General features: G+C 39.8%; 1 protein-coding gene across 3 annotated transcripts in view; it reads left to right on the top strand.

The window, feature by feature from the left end:
• The window catches only part of TMEM63B (transmembrane protein 63B), an 85,412-nt gene that overhangs the window by 52,489 nt on the left and 15,831 nt on the right, over positions 1 to 17,092 (top strand). For 2 of the 3 annotated variants that reach the window (XR_011599741.1, XM_070932471.1), the window contains exons 4-11: positions 6,254 to 6,344; positions 8,486 to 8,523; positions 10,527 to 10,669; positions 12,095 to 12,146; positions 12,314 to 12,422; positions 12,824 to 12,894; positions 13,734 to 13,814; positions 16,501 to 16,624. Coding sequence is in view for 2 of the 3 variants with exons in the window: in XM_070932471.1 (XP_070788572.1) it covers positions 6,254 to 6,344; positions 8,486 to 8,523; positions 10,527 to 10,669; positions 12,095 to 12,146; positions 12,314 to 12,422; positions 12,824 to 12,894; positions 13,734 to 13,814; positions 16,501 to 16,624 (709 nt within the window). In the remaining variant the exon portion in view is untranslated. Of the gene's footprint in view, positions 1 to 313; positions 349 to 6,253; positions 6,345 to 8,485; positions 8,524 to 10,526; positions 10,670 to 12,094; positions 12,147 to 12,313; positions 12,423 to 12,823; positions 12,895 to 13,733; positions 13,815 to 16,500; positions 16,625 to 17,092 lie in introns of all 3 variants that reach the window. The other variant, XM_070932473.1, reaches the window with a different exon arrangement.

Here is a 17,092-nt window from a genome sequence, read left to right as displayed (position 1 = left end):
ACATTTGGGGAAGCAAATGCAAGTCAGATTTGATAGGAAGGGCAGAACCGACTTCAGAAAAAGCAGAGAACTGTTCAGAAAGTCAGTGACAGTCCAGAAACATCTCTCTTTGTGGCACAGTGAGAGAGCAAAGTTTATTTCTTTTTTCTTTTTTTTTCTGATCAGATTTGGTTAAATGTTTCTTTCCTAGGACGGTGAGATGTCAGCCCGAGGAGAGGAGAATCCTGATTCCTTATTAAGATGGTAACCTCTTGGTAACTCACACATTCTCTCTCTCTTTTAATTTTCATTATTTTTCTTTGTTCTCAGGAAGCGGCGCTGGCAACAGGAGCAAGAGGAAAGGGAATAGTATGTTGTGGGTTTTTCAGCGTATTTAATTCTCTTTTCTGCCACTGCTTTTACCATTTTCTCCTTTTGCTTTGGGACTAATCTTTTTGGAAACAAGGGCTTGATTTTTTTTTTTTTTTTTTTTTGGTGTCCACCCTGAACACTGCACACTTAACTCTCCCATGACATTTGAACTTCATGAGCCTTTCCTGACTGGTGCACACCAAAAGTTACACATCATACATTGTGCTGGCTGTAGATTAGGATGGGAGTTGTAGTCCCCAACATCCAGTAAGCAGCAGATTGAGGTGCACTGTATAAAAGCTAACTATGTAAACGAGAACTGGGGGAGAGGAGTAAGGAAGAAGATTGTCATAGATAGCTATGTTGTCGCTGTAACAATTTAAACAAGTTAAACATTGTTACTAATTTAGAAATTTAGAGAGTAGACAGATATAGGAAGCATTTTAGTTAATCTTGGCAGGATAAACTGTGATGGAGAAGGTCTTATTATTTGTTTATTGTCTTTTCAAAATTTGGTTGTCAAAATAATTCACAGAATACTAATGGATTATCTGGATTATTTATGTTTTACTTGTAAACAGTCTCTGTCCTTGCACTTATAAGAAAGTTCAGAAGAAAATAGTCTCTAATTTCATAGAACACGTGCTTAAATTATGCAAGAAGCAGAGACAGCAGCTATCTTAGATTATTTTAAATGGGCATTAGATAAATTCAGGGAAGATAAAGCTATTAATGGCTATGTGCCATGATGCCTTTATATTACCTCCAGCAAGACTTTGAGGAAAGCATGAATTATTTTGCTATGCTTGGCTTTTACAATAAAATATAGGACTATCTGGGTCTTTGATCTCATCCAGTATAGTTCTGATTGTGTTTTAAAATTTGTTCCTTTGGGTCTTTGCAAACATTTTAAATACAACTCAATATTAAAAAGCTCCACCTAGTAGTATTGCTTTTGGTTTTGCTATGATTACACTGAACTCGACATTCAGAGTTGTCGATTGGGATAAGGAACACACACAAAAAATCACTCACCAAATCTTGAATGTGTGTATATAGATGTATGTATGGATCTATAGCCGTGATGGTGAACCTATGGCATGCGTGCCACAGGTGGCACTCGTAGCCATAATAGTGGGCACGCCAGCTCATCTCTGGCGTGCATGCGCACGCCAGCCAGCTGATTTTCGGGCCTTCTGGGCCCACCAGAAGTAGGGAAACAGGCTGTTTCCTACCTCCGGAGGGCCTGGGGTAGGGAGGGGAAGGCCTGTTTTTCTTTCTCACCTGGCTCCAGATCCTCTCTATGCATCTGGGGAGGGCGAAAACAGCCTCCCCTATACCCTCCGGAGGCCTGAAACAGCCCATTTCCCAATTCCCAGTGGAACAGGAAGTGACTTTTTTGCTGTCCCCAGCCTCCAGAGACACCTAGAGAGGAGGGACAGCAAAAAATGTCACTTCCTGTCTAACCGGAAGTTGGGAAATGGGCCGTTTTAGGCCTCCGGAGGGCCTCTGAGGGGATGGGAAAGGCTGTTCTCGCCCTCCCCAGATACATAGAGAGGATCTGGAGCCAGGTGAGAAAGAAAAACAGGCATACCTGGCCATTATATGCCAGGAGCAGGGGGGAGGGGAGATTGCTCGCGCATACACAGGGTGGGGCGCATAGAATTATGGTTGTGGGCACATGTGTGCATGAACCTCCCCCCCCTTCCTGGCACATGGTGGCAAAAAGGTTAGCCATCACTGATCTATAGTATGTATGTACAAGTAGACCTTGACTTAAAGACCACAACTGAACCCAAAATTTCTACTGCTAAGCTAGACAGTCATTAAGTGAATATTGCCCCATTTTACAACCTTTCTTGCTGCAGATGTCAAGTGAATCACTACAGTTGCTAAGTTAGTAACATGGTTTTTAAGTGCATTTGACTTCCCCATTGACTTTACTTGTCAGAAGGTTGCAAAAGGTGATCACAAAATTATGACCCCGGGACACTGCAACTGTCATAAATACATGCCAGTTGCCAAGCATCTGAATTTTGATCACGTGACCACAGGGATACTGCAGCAATCATAAATGTGAAAAATGGGCATAAGTCATTTTTTTCAATGCTGTTGTAACTACAAACAGCCGCTAAACGAATGGTTGTAGAATAGAATCAAATAGAATTCTTTATTGGCCAATTGTGATTGGACACACAAAGAATTTGTCTTTGGTGCATATGTTCTCAGTGTACATAAAGAAAAAATAAAATATATTTGTGAAGAATCAGAAGATACAACACTTAGTGATAGTCATAGGATACTAATAAGCAATCAAATCATACTAGGAAACAATAAAAACAATATAAGTTGTAAAGATACAAGCAACATGGATATAGCCATAAGTGGGAAGAGATAGGTAGTAGTAAGGATGAGAAGAACTACAGTCTTAGTAGTTAATTTGACAGTGTTGTGGGAATTAGTTGTTTAGCAGAGTGATGGCATTCAGGAAAAACTGTCCTTGTAAATTGAAGACTAGGAGGGAGGGAGGGAGGGAGATAGATCTATGATGAGCAAAATTATTCTCTTAGATGAAATAGGGTGGGATGTGGAATTCCCAAATTCCTTCAAAAGATCTTACATGCTGATTGCTATATCTATTAGAGAATATCCTGGTTGCCAGTTTCTCTCTTGATGTGAAAAGAGAAGACAACTCAGTTGAAGCAGCTGCCCCTGATTCCATTGCTGTTTCTTTGCTCCCAAGTTCTTGTGGAATTAAGTGCAAGTAAGGCAGTTTAAGAAGACTGGGTGGGAAGAGGCTTTTGCCTCAGGCCCACCATGCTTGTATTTGTTGATTGATCCAGTAAATTCAGAGGTTTTCTTTAACATAACTTAATTTTTTTCAGAAATGGAAAGATAGAACCTGCTCACATAACTCAGCCAAATAAAGGTCTGATGACACCAAGGCCATCAACAGAAAAATAGTGTTTCTTGCATATGGCTTACCTTGCTTACATGATGAAACTTCCAGGAAATGTGTTACAAAAAAAGCATTCATCAATTTGTTCAATTTTGTCTGTGAATCTGATAGAACTAGCCAAGGAAGTAGAAAAATCTTGAAATGGAAAGCAGTTCTGAGCAGTTTATAATATGCTGAATTATGATAAATAATCTTAATAAAGGAGTTGAATAATTTCCTTTGTTCAGTTGTTAGTGTAGGTTTTTTGTTTAGGGCCAAGCTTTGTCTTAGTCTTCAATAGCAATGAGGTGAATACTCAAAAGGGCCCATTCATTCTTAGAGAGGTTTAGGAGTTTGACAGATCTGCTGGGATCCACACTCATCTTACCTCTTGTTACATCAGCAACTGCCACCTCTTACCACTACTGAAATTTGCCAGGTAGCATACTATCCTCTGGCTCTCCCTCGTGGCCAGGTGCTTTCCAATTCCATTTTTTTTATGCACAGCAGTACAAGAGCTACTTCTTCAAGTCAAGCTCAACTCCAACATAGTCATGGACACATCCATGCTGTGTTCTAGACAATAATACAGACATGATTTGTCATTGTTCTAAGGGGGTTTTTTTTAGCTTCTCAATCTGCAGTTGACAGTTACCAAGTATTGGATAGATCCTACTCCACCTTAGCTTTTCGGGATCAACCAAGAACAAATTTTATGACTATGCAAATGAACATACCAGGCAATTCAGAAATGTACTGACAATCAGTCCCTGGTTAGAGAAGGGGGGGGGGGAGAAATAGGGTCATATTAATCCTGATCAATATTTAATTAAATATTTGGTTTTCCAGTTTGAATCAACCTAGAGCAGGTATTAGTAACGGTTTGCAATTGTCCAATTTCTTCATAAGAAATGTGGTACTTGGTGCACCAAAGTGTATTTGAATATGTATTTGGGGGCTAAGTGTATATGAGCTTTTTTTAAAAAAGCAGAAAGTAATCCTTTCTGATTCTTATAACTTTTATTTAGTGAAAATAGAAGAAGGGGCCAATCAGTTTGATTAATTAGTAAAATCACTTTTAGTTAGAATCTTTTAATTAGAAATCACTTTTAACATAGTGAACATTACATATTACATATACTAATTGCAAACTTAATTAGTATAGCATCCAAAAGATATATCACAGACTGGATTTTCAGTTCCAATTTTCTGATTGCATGCAGTTAATACACTAGGTTGTATAATTGTACAAATCATTGGCAGTGATATTCAGGCTCACCAGATCTAAAAAGTTTTCCAAAAATTCCAGTTTTTGTTCACTTGCACATCACATTGCACTAACACTTTCATTTTCTTAATTCTTATTATTAATTTGACATTCTTTACTAGCCTGTTATATTAAATTCCTTAGAATAAATGTGTCTTTTCTATTTGCGGGACTTGGGTTTTCTTTATTTCTTGGTAGCTATGTCTGTGCCTGTGTCTATATTTGTATTGTCTGCTAATAATTTCATAGGAAGCTTCCTGGCTGCTGGTTCAAAAGAAGGAGTACATGAACTCTCTTAGCTCTTCTTCATTCATCTTTTCAGGCAGGCGTAACCTTTTTTTCTCTCCTCTTCTGCATTTCATTGCTCCTATATATGATTTTAACTGTGGAAGTGGTGGTGGACACCTGGATCTCTTCTATCCATTCACATGAAAGATACAGTAGATGGTACTTGCATTCTTAGGGCATCACTGACCAAAACCTGTGGTAGCACAGAAAAATTGGAGAATGGAAGTCCCTCCCTTTCTCATAGACTGCACACTGGAAGATCGTTTCCAGTGTTTCATCTTTATTTATTGTAATTACCTCTTTAAATCTATAAAAGTGCCGTATAAATTGTACTTCCTCTGACTTTCACAGCAAGAATGTAAAGCAGATGATTAAGCCACAAGGCGCTACTTCATCAGCTGCCATTTCCCTGCAAAGTAGCCATTATCCTGCAATTGATGAGTTGTTATTTATTGTTTCTGTTACAAGCATGGAGATTGGACAGCTGCCACACCATTAATTTCTGTGGGGATTTGTCAGCTCATGAACAGGGTCATTTGTACATTGCAATTGTGCTAAAGTAATGACTGTAAAATGTGGTGCTTGGTACAGCTCTTTAGCATCTAGAAGACATTTCAGTGAACACATGTCCCTCTGCTTAGATGTGCTCACCCACAAAATGGGCTGTGCCTGCTGGAATCTCAGTGGGGGGGACTTCACAAAATTCCAGCCATTGAGAATGGGGATATATTGCCTGCACTTCTCTTTGACCCACTCCATGACAGGTTGAAACAGAATAAATTATACAAATTTTGAGATTCTACAGTAGCTGTAGAATTCTTACCAAATGTTAATTGGTCAAGGTGTACGTTGTGCTCTTATTAGCATGCCCAGAGTTGTATATAAAGCACCTTCAGTCCGGAAGTGGAAATACCTATGTTTAAAGCACAACTGTACCTACCAGGGGTGAAATTCAGCAGGTTCTAGAGAACCGGTAGCGGAAATTTTGAGTAGTTCGGACAACCAGCAAATACCACCTCTGGCTGGCCCCAGAGTGGGGTGGGAATGGAGATTTTGCAGTATCCTTCTCCTGGAGTGGGGTGGGAATGGAGATTTTGAAGTATCCTTCCCCTGCCACGCCCACCAAGCCATGCCCACAGAACCAGTAGTAAAAAAAATTGAATTCCACCACTGGTACCTACCTATAGAGTTAGCTCTATCACCGATGTGTATGCAGTGGATCTGAGGGAAAGGAAAGAAAGGGCAATCTTTGCTAATGGCTTTTCTCTTTTGCTTTCTGCCTTCTCTGGAAGTCTTCTCTTCATCTTGCCTGGGCCGAACTGCTTTGCATTAACTGTCCTGACTTTTGGATTCTCCTCTTTCAAGCTTCTGTGAGCTTCACTTAATAGGCTTTTCTGTTATCATTTCAGTGTTGCGTCTGCTCTACACTCCGATAGCCATGATCGCTATGAACGCCTCACTTCTGTCTCCAGCTCAGTGGATTTCGACCAAAGAGACAATGTGAGTGGAAGCAAATAAAAAGTTTTGTTCTTCCAACTAGAACCTTGAAGCAACATCTTTCCCAGGTTTAGAAGGAACAGCTGTGATTCAGAAAGTGGAAATGGATCCAACCCTTTTAATGAAAATCTTTACATCCGTCCCTACTATCTCACTACAAGGAATACACACAAACATGTGTTAGAGAAAGTAACAGATAAATAAAACATAGTCAACTAAGCAATTTGGAATGTGTAGGTAGTAGCAGGAGGTCATATAAACTAGGGCTATGCAACATCCACCTCAACTTTAAATAGAGTTGTTCCAATCTTATCAGAAATGTTCCAATTAGGCTAGAAGCATTCCTAGCTTCAAAATGCTTGTAGAATAGTTAAAACACTGTAGGAGCACTTCCGATGAGGTCAGGACAGTTATTTCAAGCTTAAAATGGAACATGTTGAGCTTGGAATGTTTTGAACTTGGGAACATTTTGCATGCCACTGGTATAAACCAAATCACATCCACCAGAAAAGAGCATATAAGAAACTAAAGAAATTTACAAAGATCGCCAATATGCAAGAATCTTTGTATCCCTTTTACTACCAGGACATTTCTTTCTCTAAAATGCTTTTTCATCCTACTTGTTCCACCCCTAGTTTCAGGCATAGCAGTTTAATTAGGACATTCCTGATTGAAGATAGCATATCTGTTTGCTGAACACAGTGATACTTTCAGGACAGGGCTTCAGAAGAGACATCAAAGGTCCCATTTCCCAGAACAGGCAAAAGGGAGCCACACTGCAACCAGAACAAACATATTACCGGCATACTGAGTTCAGTCCAGTACTGGTTGTTTATAAAGTAGAGTATTGTAATTACTAGATCTGGATCCAACCCATTACTATCTGAAGCACGGGTGTCAAACTCGTGGCATCACGTTGCCATCATGTGATGTTTCGCGATGTTTTTCCCCTTCACGGAGCTGGAGTGGGTGTGGCCTGTGTGTGACGCATCCAGCCTGCGGGCCGCGAGTTTGACACCCTTGATCTAAAGGATGACTCCCATAGGCCCATAAAATTCTACAACTATCTGGTACCACTGTTGAGAGAAGAGAGGTGATAGAGAAGAGACAAATGTGGATAACTTGCTTGTTAGCTCATAGAAATGGTTTGCTTGTTGAAAATGTCCCATTGCCCTATTGAACAGGAAGAGTTGTTTCTTTCAGTAGTTTTTGAAATTGTATTTTAGCTAACCTCAAGTGAATGCAGAGCTGGTTAAGCAATCCATCTTTTTTTTCTCCAGCACCTCCATTTTGTTTTTTATCTGTCAATGCTAGTCACTGGCGTTCAATATTAGTAGCAAAAAAAGTGCATCTATGCAGTAAGAACTTTCTGTTATTTATTCTCCAGAAAACCAACCTGATTTCTGAAACAGTCTAAGGCAGTTCTATTTCTAAATCTGGACAAATAACAACCCCCCCCCATTTTTATTTTTTATTTTTGTCTGTATAAAGGTGTCCAATTTTCCCTGAGGTTTTCTTGGCAAGATTTTTCTGAAGTGGTTTGCCATTACCTTTTTCTAGGGCTGAGAGAGAGTGACTGGCCCAGGATCACCTAGCTGGCTTTGTGCTGACGACAGACTAGGATTATCATCATCTGGTTTCTAGCCAAGTGCCTTAACCACTTCACCACACTCTCTCTCAATCCCAAATTATTTGGGGCCAAAACTTTTGGGCCAAAAGTTTGCTTATGTTTGGAGTTTAGGAAGGGTTTTAATACTCATTATCATTGTCTGATAATATGTTGGAAGCAGGCTGATATATTTTTGTACAGTTTAAACCTGAAATGTAGAAGTTCAACAAAGAGATTTTTTTACAAGATCTTGGGTGATGACAATAGTGGATCTTGGATTATGAGAACTAGCTTTTTTTATCATTTAGAATTATTTTAATTGCTATCTGATTATTCTTTCCAGGTGTAGTGTTCTATTGTATGTCCTTCCAATCCATTATTCTATCTTCTCTCCCCCATTCTCAGTTGGGAGAAGCTAGTAGACTCAGAACTGGGCACTTTGGTTTCTTATAATTGACTAGTATATGCTAGCAGATGTTCTGAAAGTGGGGAAAAAGAACTCTAAATAACATGGCCTTGTTTTGCCTCTCCTTAGGGTTTTTGCTCCTGGTTGACAGCAATCTTTAGGATAAAGTAAGTTTATCCCATTTTCTATGCAGATGTTGCTCCATTCTAGTGAATAAATGCCACCAATATTAATTGCTATTGCTCTTGCAATTTTTATGCTGTCAGTATTGATGATAGAAAGTGTAGCCTTACACATATTTGTTTATTTATTATTTAAATAAATGGGAAATGGATCATGGGATGCTTCGGTGTGGGGAAGATCTTGGGAAGCCCAGGGCAGGTGGATCTGAGCCTGCACCAGCATCCTCAACAGCTGAAGCACTCTGTGCTCCACTTAATGGCCTGCAATCGCTTAAGGACCACATTGGGAAGAGCAGGGAAAGGAGTCATTAAGCAAGGCGTTCACGTGGGCATCTTCCTTAATGACCCTAAGAACTTGCAACTATAATGGGCAGGCTCCATTACAGTCATTACTCGAGGACTACCTGTACAATAATATTGCCTTAACAAAGATCTTATGTTCAGAAACTAAACACATTTCTTCGAAGTTATTTTGCAGTCAAGAGCACTTCAGATTCAGTAGCCCAGGGATGTCTGGTAATGTGTTGTTTCTTTTTAAAAGAACAGAGTAGGTGGGCTTATACCGACTTTTAATATATAGAAAGTAACAGAAGCCAATTAGTCAATTTCTCCTCTATTGAAGTCTATGGAGATTCTTAGTCATCCAGGTCACAGTTGTCCCAAAGGGGCTTTTTCAAGAGGCAACTGGACTTCCTTGTTTTTCTTAGAAGACATTTTGATTCTCATCCAATAAGCTTCTTCAGCTTCGACTGGATAGTGGGGAAGGATTTATATTTCTTGTAGACAGCTGGTCAAGGAATATAATGACCAGCTGTCTGCAAGTTATATAAATCCTTCCATTCCCCACCATCCAGTCAGAGCTGAAGAAGCTTCTTGGATGAGAAGTGAAATGTCTTCAAACAAAAACAAGACAGTCTAGTGGCTTCTTGAAAAAGCACCTTTGGGTCCTCTATTGAAGGATTTTTCGGTTTTCATTTGAGAGTTCTAGAACCAGTTTGAAATTTCAGGGCTCTGAAATTTGTGTGATATAATAGTAAAATTAAGAATTCCTCCAAACGTGTCATCTTTTAATTAACTTAAAGCAGGTAGCTTACAGTTCTGAGAAATAGGAATGATGCATGGAAACCTGATTTCCAGCTCCAGCTGCATAATTCTTGATTTTAACTCTTCTGTATGATCCATTACAAAAAAGATGATTAGGGGACTGGAGTATAAAACATACAAAGAACAGTTGCAGGAATTGGGTTTGTCTAGTCTAGTGAAAAGAAGAACTAGAGATGTGATAACAATGTTCCACTCTTTGAGGGGCTGTCAGAAATAAGAGGAGGTTAACGTTCTCCAGAGCACCTGAAGGCAGGACAAAAAGCAATGGATGGAAACTAACCAAGGAGAGAAGCAACCTAGAACTAAGGAGAAATTTCCTGACAAAACAATTAATCAGTAGAATGACTTACCCCTCTAGAAGTTGTGGGTGCTCCAACATTGGAAGTTTTTAAGAAGAGATTGGACAAACATTTGTCTGAAATGTATAGGGTTTCCTGCTTGAGGTTTGCACTAGAAGACCCCCAATTTCCAATCCTGCTATTCTACATTTTTACTGTATGCCACTTTACAATTTTTGAAGAAAGGAAAGGTGTTTTAATGAAGGGAAAGGAAGGCCAGTGAGCATGATGTTTTACATCCTGGTCCAATCTATTGTACCTTCTCATTTTCATAGCAATTACCATCCTTTGAAATTTGCCAGTCTCCTGAGAGACAGTCAGTCTGAGGAACCACCTTCCCTGCTTCCAGTCTACTGAGAGTAGATAACCCACTGCTTGCCAGATGTTTAATTAACTTCTTCAGGAAGGACAAACTCAAAGAGCATATGCCTACTACTCCTAGTAGAAGCTTTCCTTTATTGGTCTGACATTTTGGAGGAACATCTTAACTAGTCCCAAGAGTCCCCAAGCTATTCCAAATCTTACCCAATTTCTTTTCTTTTCCAGGGATGATGAAATCAGGGATAAATGTGGGGCAGACGCAGTCCATTACCTCTCTTTCCAGCGGCATATCATTGGGCTGCTAGTTGCCGTAGGTGTCCTATCTGTGGGAATTGTCTTGCCAGTGAATTTCTCAGGAGATCTTCTTGGTAAGTGGAGGGCATTTTGTGTGAACTCTGCTGTGGGGGAGATATACTCAGCTCTGAGACCTAGGTTTCTGCTATTGGCTGTGTGGGCCAAAACAGCAGAAGTGATTCAGGCATACAAATGGACACATTTCCCTTTGAAACCTCATCTAGACTCTATCTAGCCCGAGCAATGCCATCCATGCATCAGCAAGCTTGGAAGAACAACAAGATTTGCAGCTGTAGAAACAATATTTAGGGTAACAGCCAAGGAGAGCTAAGCATGCTGAGTGGGCAGAGAATGACAACTGACCTGGAAAAGGGGCTGGCTAAACAAGAACACTCTGCATTGAATTTGTTATGGTACTTGTAAATATTATCTCTTATGCTAAGAGATAAGAAGGAAAATGTGATAGTTTGCAAGACATGGATGGCCTCTTCCAAGCATTTGTTCATCCTGGTCATTAAGCTACAGAATAGGAATGGTTCTAAAGATTCAGCTCAGCAAGATGGAAACAAAACATAACCATTGACTTATGTAAATTTTAAAGACCTAACATTAGGAGACTCTTACACAATATGGAAATAACTTTCCCAGATAAACCAAACAGTAAACATAGACAACTAATTCTATGTTATTGTAAGTGCCACATTAACAGAATCTTGAAAATCTGAAAGTAGAAACTTTCTATTGCCATTCTTAACTGTTTGATCCTTTAGGGTGGTAATTTCTAAGTTTCCTCTGACCATTAAGCCACTGGGGTCTGATCATTATCTGATAATTTCTTAGATACCATCTCTTCCCTCAATGTCATTCTTACATATCATTTCAGTGACACTGCAACTAAGCTGTGTTAACACTCTGCTTTCTGGAAGTAACTTGCTGAATTTGGAGATCGGAAAACAAGATATTTTGTCTTCCTGTCCTTACTTTACAAGGGATGTTTAGATTGGATTGGACTGAGGACATGCTATGGCAGTATGCATCTCCCAAATTTTCCTGTACACATACAGCTTACTTAATGCTAAACTACTTAACTTACTTTCTTAACTTCGCTTTCCTTCATAACTGAAAAAAAGTATCCTCACAAAGCGCAATCTGGATTGGAGAAAGTGTTTTGTCAACAATATTAGGAAATGCTTTTAATACTGAAGCAGTTTATGGTACTCTGGACTTGAGGTGAATTGGAGAGAAATTCCACATTGGGAAGTTGCAGCTGGCACCAGCCTAACGCTCTCTCGTAGCTGAAGACTCTGTAGACTTTTAAAGTCCTCTGATACCTTAAAGTATATATCTGACGTTTTACATTATAATGAATTATTTATTACAAATCATTTGGAACCTCTAAGATTAAAGCAAACTATTTTTTTTTAAAAAATGAGTCAATAATCTAGTTCATTCCTCTCTCTCTTCTCCCTCCCTTCCACTTTCTTTTTTTTACTGTTCAGAAAATAACCCCTACAGTTTTGGCAGAACAACTATTGCTAACCTGAATTCTGGGTGAGTATGATCATTGAAGTATTTCAAGAGATTCTATGTGGACAAGGAAATATTATTCATGACCTTTAGGAAAAACTTCTCCAGAAGTCATACGAGTTGGTCCTTAGCCAAATGAGCCATCCTCTAGCAATGGCTGAACTCAACTCTCTTCTTTAATCTTACGGCAGGAATAACCTCTTATGGCTGCACACAACTTTTGCCTTCTTGTATTTGCTGTTAACCGTGTACAGCATGCGTCGCCACACTTCAAAGATGCGCTACAAGGAGGATGACTTGGTAAGTCTAAGTGAACCCTGGACCAGTTGTCAACCCCCTACCATTCCATTGGAAAATAAAAGGAGTTAGGAATAGGCCAGGTCAATGTTAGTTCTCCTTGGGGTTTCTCCTCCCCAAAGGCTTGATGAGGAGATGGAGACAAGGTACCAGATATACTTTAAAGTACCTTAGCTTCTCCTTAAAGGCAGTTTCTTGAAGGTTCTTCCAGGTAAAACTTTTAATGAATGTCTCTCATCAAGAGCTATTGTCACTTGACTAATATCTGTCCCCCAATGAGGAGGATGTGGGACTTGCAGTTCCTTGAAGAACATTCCATAAAGATCTTCATTAAGTTTCCAGGAGTTGAGCTTGTTTAGGAAGAAATATTATTTCACTTATTTGTTGCTTCATATCTGTTCCAGGTGAAACGGACTCTCTTCATAAATGGCATCTCAAAATATGCGGAACCTGAAAAGATGAAAAAGCATTTTGAGTAAGTCTCTCATTTTCCATCCTGTCAAGGAGAAAAGGCTCTGGTATTATTATTTTTTTAACATTCAATTGTAGCCAAATCAACAAACAGGAATAAGAAACCTGTGACAACTCAAGTTTTTGGATTCTAGTTCTCAGGCTTCCTGACCAGGAAATAGGATGGGATATTGTGGCTTAATAACATTTAGAAGGTGGCAGGTTCCCCATTAATACAATAAAGAGCTGGTTTAGATAGAAGTAATTTCTATTTACTTATTATTATTGCTCAGTGGCGAAGATGCTGAGCTTCTCGATCCGAAAGGTTGTCAGTTCAGCGGTTCGAATCCCTAGTGCCACGTAACGGGGTGAGCTCCCGTTACTTGTCTCAGCTTCTGCCAACCTAGCAGTTCGAAAGCACGTAAAAAATGCAAGTAGAAAAATAGGAACCACCTTTGGTGGGAAGATAACAGCGTTCCGTGCGCCTTTGGCGTTTAGTCATGCCAGCCACATGACCACGGAGACGTCTACGGACAGCGCTGGCTCTTCGGCTTTGAAACGGAGATAGCACTGCCCCCTAGAGTCAGGAATGACTAGCACATATGTGCGAGGGGAACCTTTACCTTTACCTAATTTCTATTTTACATAATAGAAATGATGGATTTGGTTAATCTTCTGTTCCATTTCCTCTTCCCCCCCCCCCCCCACATTAGAAAGAATACATTTCAAGGGCAAAAGCAAAGTGCTTCTGATTCCTTTTCAGGATCAGAAGCACAAGCACAATCTTCAGTAAGAATCCTTGAAGTTTTGCTCATTCATCGGGAATCTAATAAGCCTCTCTGGGCATCTTTCTTTTTTTTGCAGGGAGGCCTATGAAAATTGCACAGTGCTGGAAGCCCGGCCATGCTATGATGTAGCCCGGTTGATGTTCCTTGATGCAGAAAGGTACAGAATTTGGAGCTTTCTCAACATCGATGGGCAATTGCTAGTGGCTGCAATGAGCAGTGTGATAAAAATTGAGCTAGCTGGATCACATATGTGAGCAAGAGGTTTTCTGGGATTTTATGAGAAACATTGGGATTTATTTTGTTGCGTCAATTATGTTAACTCTCTGGTGTTTGCTATGGTTTTAATGATTTTTACCTCAAAGTGATGTAAAATTATGCCATACCACAGTATTGTAGTCAGATGAGGTTCTGGAAGTAGAACAAAAAGGAGGTGTGGGTGTGTCTGTGTGTTGGGACCAGAGGTGAGTTTCAGCAGGTTCTGACCAGTTCTGGAGAACCGGTAGTGGAAATTCTGAGTAGTTCGGAGAACTGATAAATACCATCTGTGACTGGCCCTGCCCCCATCTATTCTCTGCCTCCCGAGTCCCAGCTGATCAGGAGGAAATGGGGATTTTGCAGTAACTTTCCCCTGGAGTGGGGAGGGAATGGATTTTACAATATCCTTCCCCTGCCACGGCCACCAAGCCATGCCAAGCCCACCAAGCCACGCCCACAGAACTAGTATTTTAAAAAATTTGAATCCCACCACTGGTCAGGACCAATTTCATGTGACCCTCATGTTACCTCACCACTGTTGGGAGCAATTAACTTGCAGTAGAGGGGCATTCTGAGAGTTTCAATTTTAATGTATCTGGAGGGTGCCATATTGTGGAAGTCTTTGCTATTGTTGTCCAAGGTGACATCTGCAGTAAAAAGCCTCATCCATTTTTAGTATTCTCAATAATGAATCTTGTATTCAGGGTGGAGATTAAGGGCATTGGTTCTGGTAGACAGCATTAGGATATAAAGAGCAAAATACAGTTGGGTGAGTATTGGACAGCAAATAGGGCAAAGTCAGAGCATATATTCAACCACTTACACTTATATACTGCTTGGGTCTAATAGGCAGTGAGATTAATCCTGACAACAGGAGGAAAAGCCAATGGTCAGATAAAAGAAATCTCAGTCCAAAGCAGGAATATAATGTCTCAGGTTTTAACTTCTTTAGTTCTCTCTAGGTAAAGGCAAGGAGGGAAAAGCACATTCAGAGTTGCAAGATGCTGTTACTGTAACCCCATAATAAAAATTAGTTTTAATATTCATGATTTTGGCATTCATGTCTGGTTTATCACAAGGGCTGACAATGACATAGCACTTAGCAATAGCACTTACACTTATATACTGCTTCGTAGTGCTTTACAGCCCTCTCTAAGCAGTTTGCAGGGTCAGCATATTGCCCCTACAATCTGGGTCCTCATTTTACCGACCTCAGAAGGATGGAAGGTTGAGTCAACCTTGAGCCAGTGAGACTCAAACTGCTGACAGTGAGCTGAATTAGCCTGCAATACTGCATTCTAAACACCGTGCCCTCCCCCCAAGAACTCTTAATCAAAATCAAGTGATAGTGAGAACATTCAGAAACTGTTGAGATACTGGATACAACAAAATGGAAGAATGAATTTGATATATTCTCCGGAACAATGTTGTGCTTATCTTTCTAGTTATAATGAAGCTTGTCAGCTACCCCTGGAAAGCAGAATAACAGTCATCTCAAGGTCTATAAAGGGTTAATTGGTTTCCCAGTCATTATTAGAGATCCAGTAACAAAGTGGAATGTATTTGTATTAATGAATTAGTTGGAGAAACTATATCAAAAATAAAGTTATATGGAATCAATGAAATAAAGTTTAACTGTAAGTTAAATCACTGACCACACATTAAAACCAGCACAGTACCATAAAAAAGTTTGCACCTAATCTTAAAATGAGAAATTGCCCTACCTCCATCATATATAGATACTCATGTTTTTTGAGTCACCACAACAGTCTGCCTTAATCTAATCAAACATTATTTTCTCAACTTCTTCTTCTTGTTGTTAGTCGGGAAGTTGTGTCTGACCCATCGCAACCCCATGGACAACATTCCTCCAGGCCTTCCTGTCCTCTGCCATCCCCTGGAGTCCATTTAAACTCACGCCGACTGCTTCAGTGACTCCATCCAGCCACCTCATTCTCTGTCATCCCCTTCTTCTTTTGCCCTCAATCTTTCCCAGCATTAGGCTCTTCTCCAGTGAGTCCTTCCTTCTCATTAGGTGGCCAAAGTATTTGAATTTTCTCAACTAGGAGCCCTCTATGGCATAAACCACTCCTTTCTTTGTTAAATGTCAAATTAATTCATTGAAATAGGAACTATTGTTTTCCTTTCACATTTCATATTTATATTTAGTTTTAGAAGTGCCCAGGTATTGCTCCATAATAGTTGGGTAAAGCTAACATTTAAAAATGTAACGAATTAGATCATCCAATATCAGTTCCCAGCACACACAAAATCCTTCTTGAGCTGGGATGCCAGAAAATTGGCTGGTTTGCACTATGGCATTTGCTTGCTGTAAATGCAGGTTGGTAAAAGCTTTCTGTTTCCACACTGAAGGCTGTATATTAAGGAAAGACGCTAAAGTGCAAGACTTTGTATTGGCACATTGGAGACTAGTGGGATCATTTTACTGTAACAGAAGTAGCTGAAGATAAATGCCAATGAAATCTTGCTGTCTCACCACACTTAGCCTGTGCGTAGCTCTCTTTGGCTTGCAATGATCACTGCTACCTGTTCTGAACGTCTGTTTTTCTCATAATCTTCTGTTTCAGAAAAAAGGCAGAACGTGGAAAAATCTACTTTACCAATTTGCAGACCAAGGAGAACACCCCCTCAATGATCAACCCAAAGCCCTGTGGCCATCTCTGCTGTTGCGCTATCAAAGGCTGTGAAGAGGTGCAAAGAAGGGCTGGTTAATAACAAGAGACTGCGGGATGGTGCTAGGGAATAGCATTAAAAAAGAGAATCCAGAGAAGCGCTTTCACCTGAGCTGATGTCACTGACATTTATTGCTTGTGCATGCAAGGAAAATAATTTGAGATTGGTTAGCAGAACTCGGGGCTCTATTTTTGCTAGGGCATCTTCTTGTTTTTTTGCCATTACTAGAACCTGCTGGGCATAAATGTGTATCAAATTCAGTTGCTGATTATTCAGTGTATTATAGCTGATGACAGAGAGTTCGTATCTATCTTAATCAAAATTGTCCTTATCAAAATGGATCAGAATCTAATTATCCCATTTTTATTCCCACAACAGACCTAAGCTAATGGACAATTATTTGCCCTCTAACATACTTCTTCTTAAATTGTTTGCATTTAATGGACTGTGAAATGAAAATATTAAGGTGATCAGTAATTCCCCATT

This window comes from Pituophis catenifer, unplaced genomic scaffold (genome assembly GCF_029215685.1).
Source record: "Pituophis catenifer annectens isolate HBS135680 unplaced genomic scaffold, rPitCat1.0.hap2 SCAF_1, whole genome shotgun sequence".
NCBI lineage: Eukaryota > Metazoa > Chordata > Lepidosauria > Squamata > Colubridae > Pituophis > Pituophis catenifer.
This window is presented reverse-complemented; position numbering and strand designations above follow the sequence as displayed.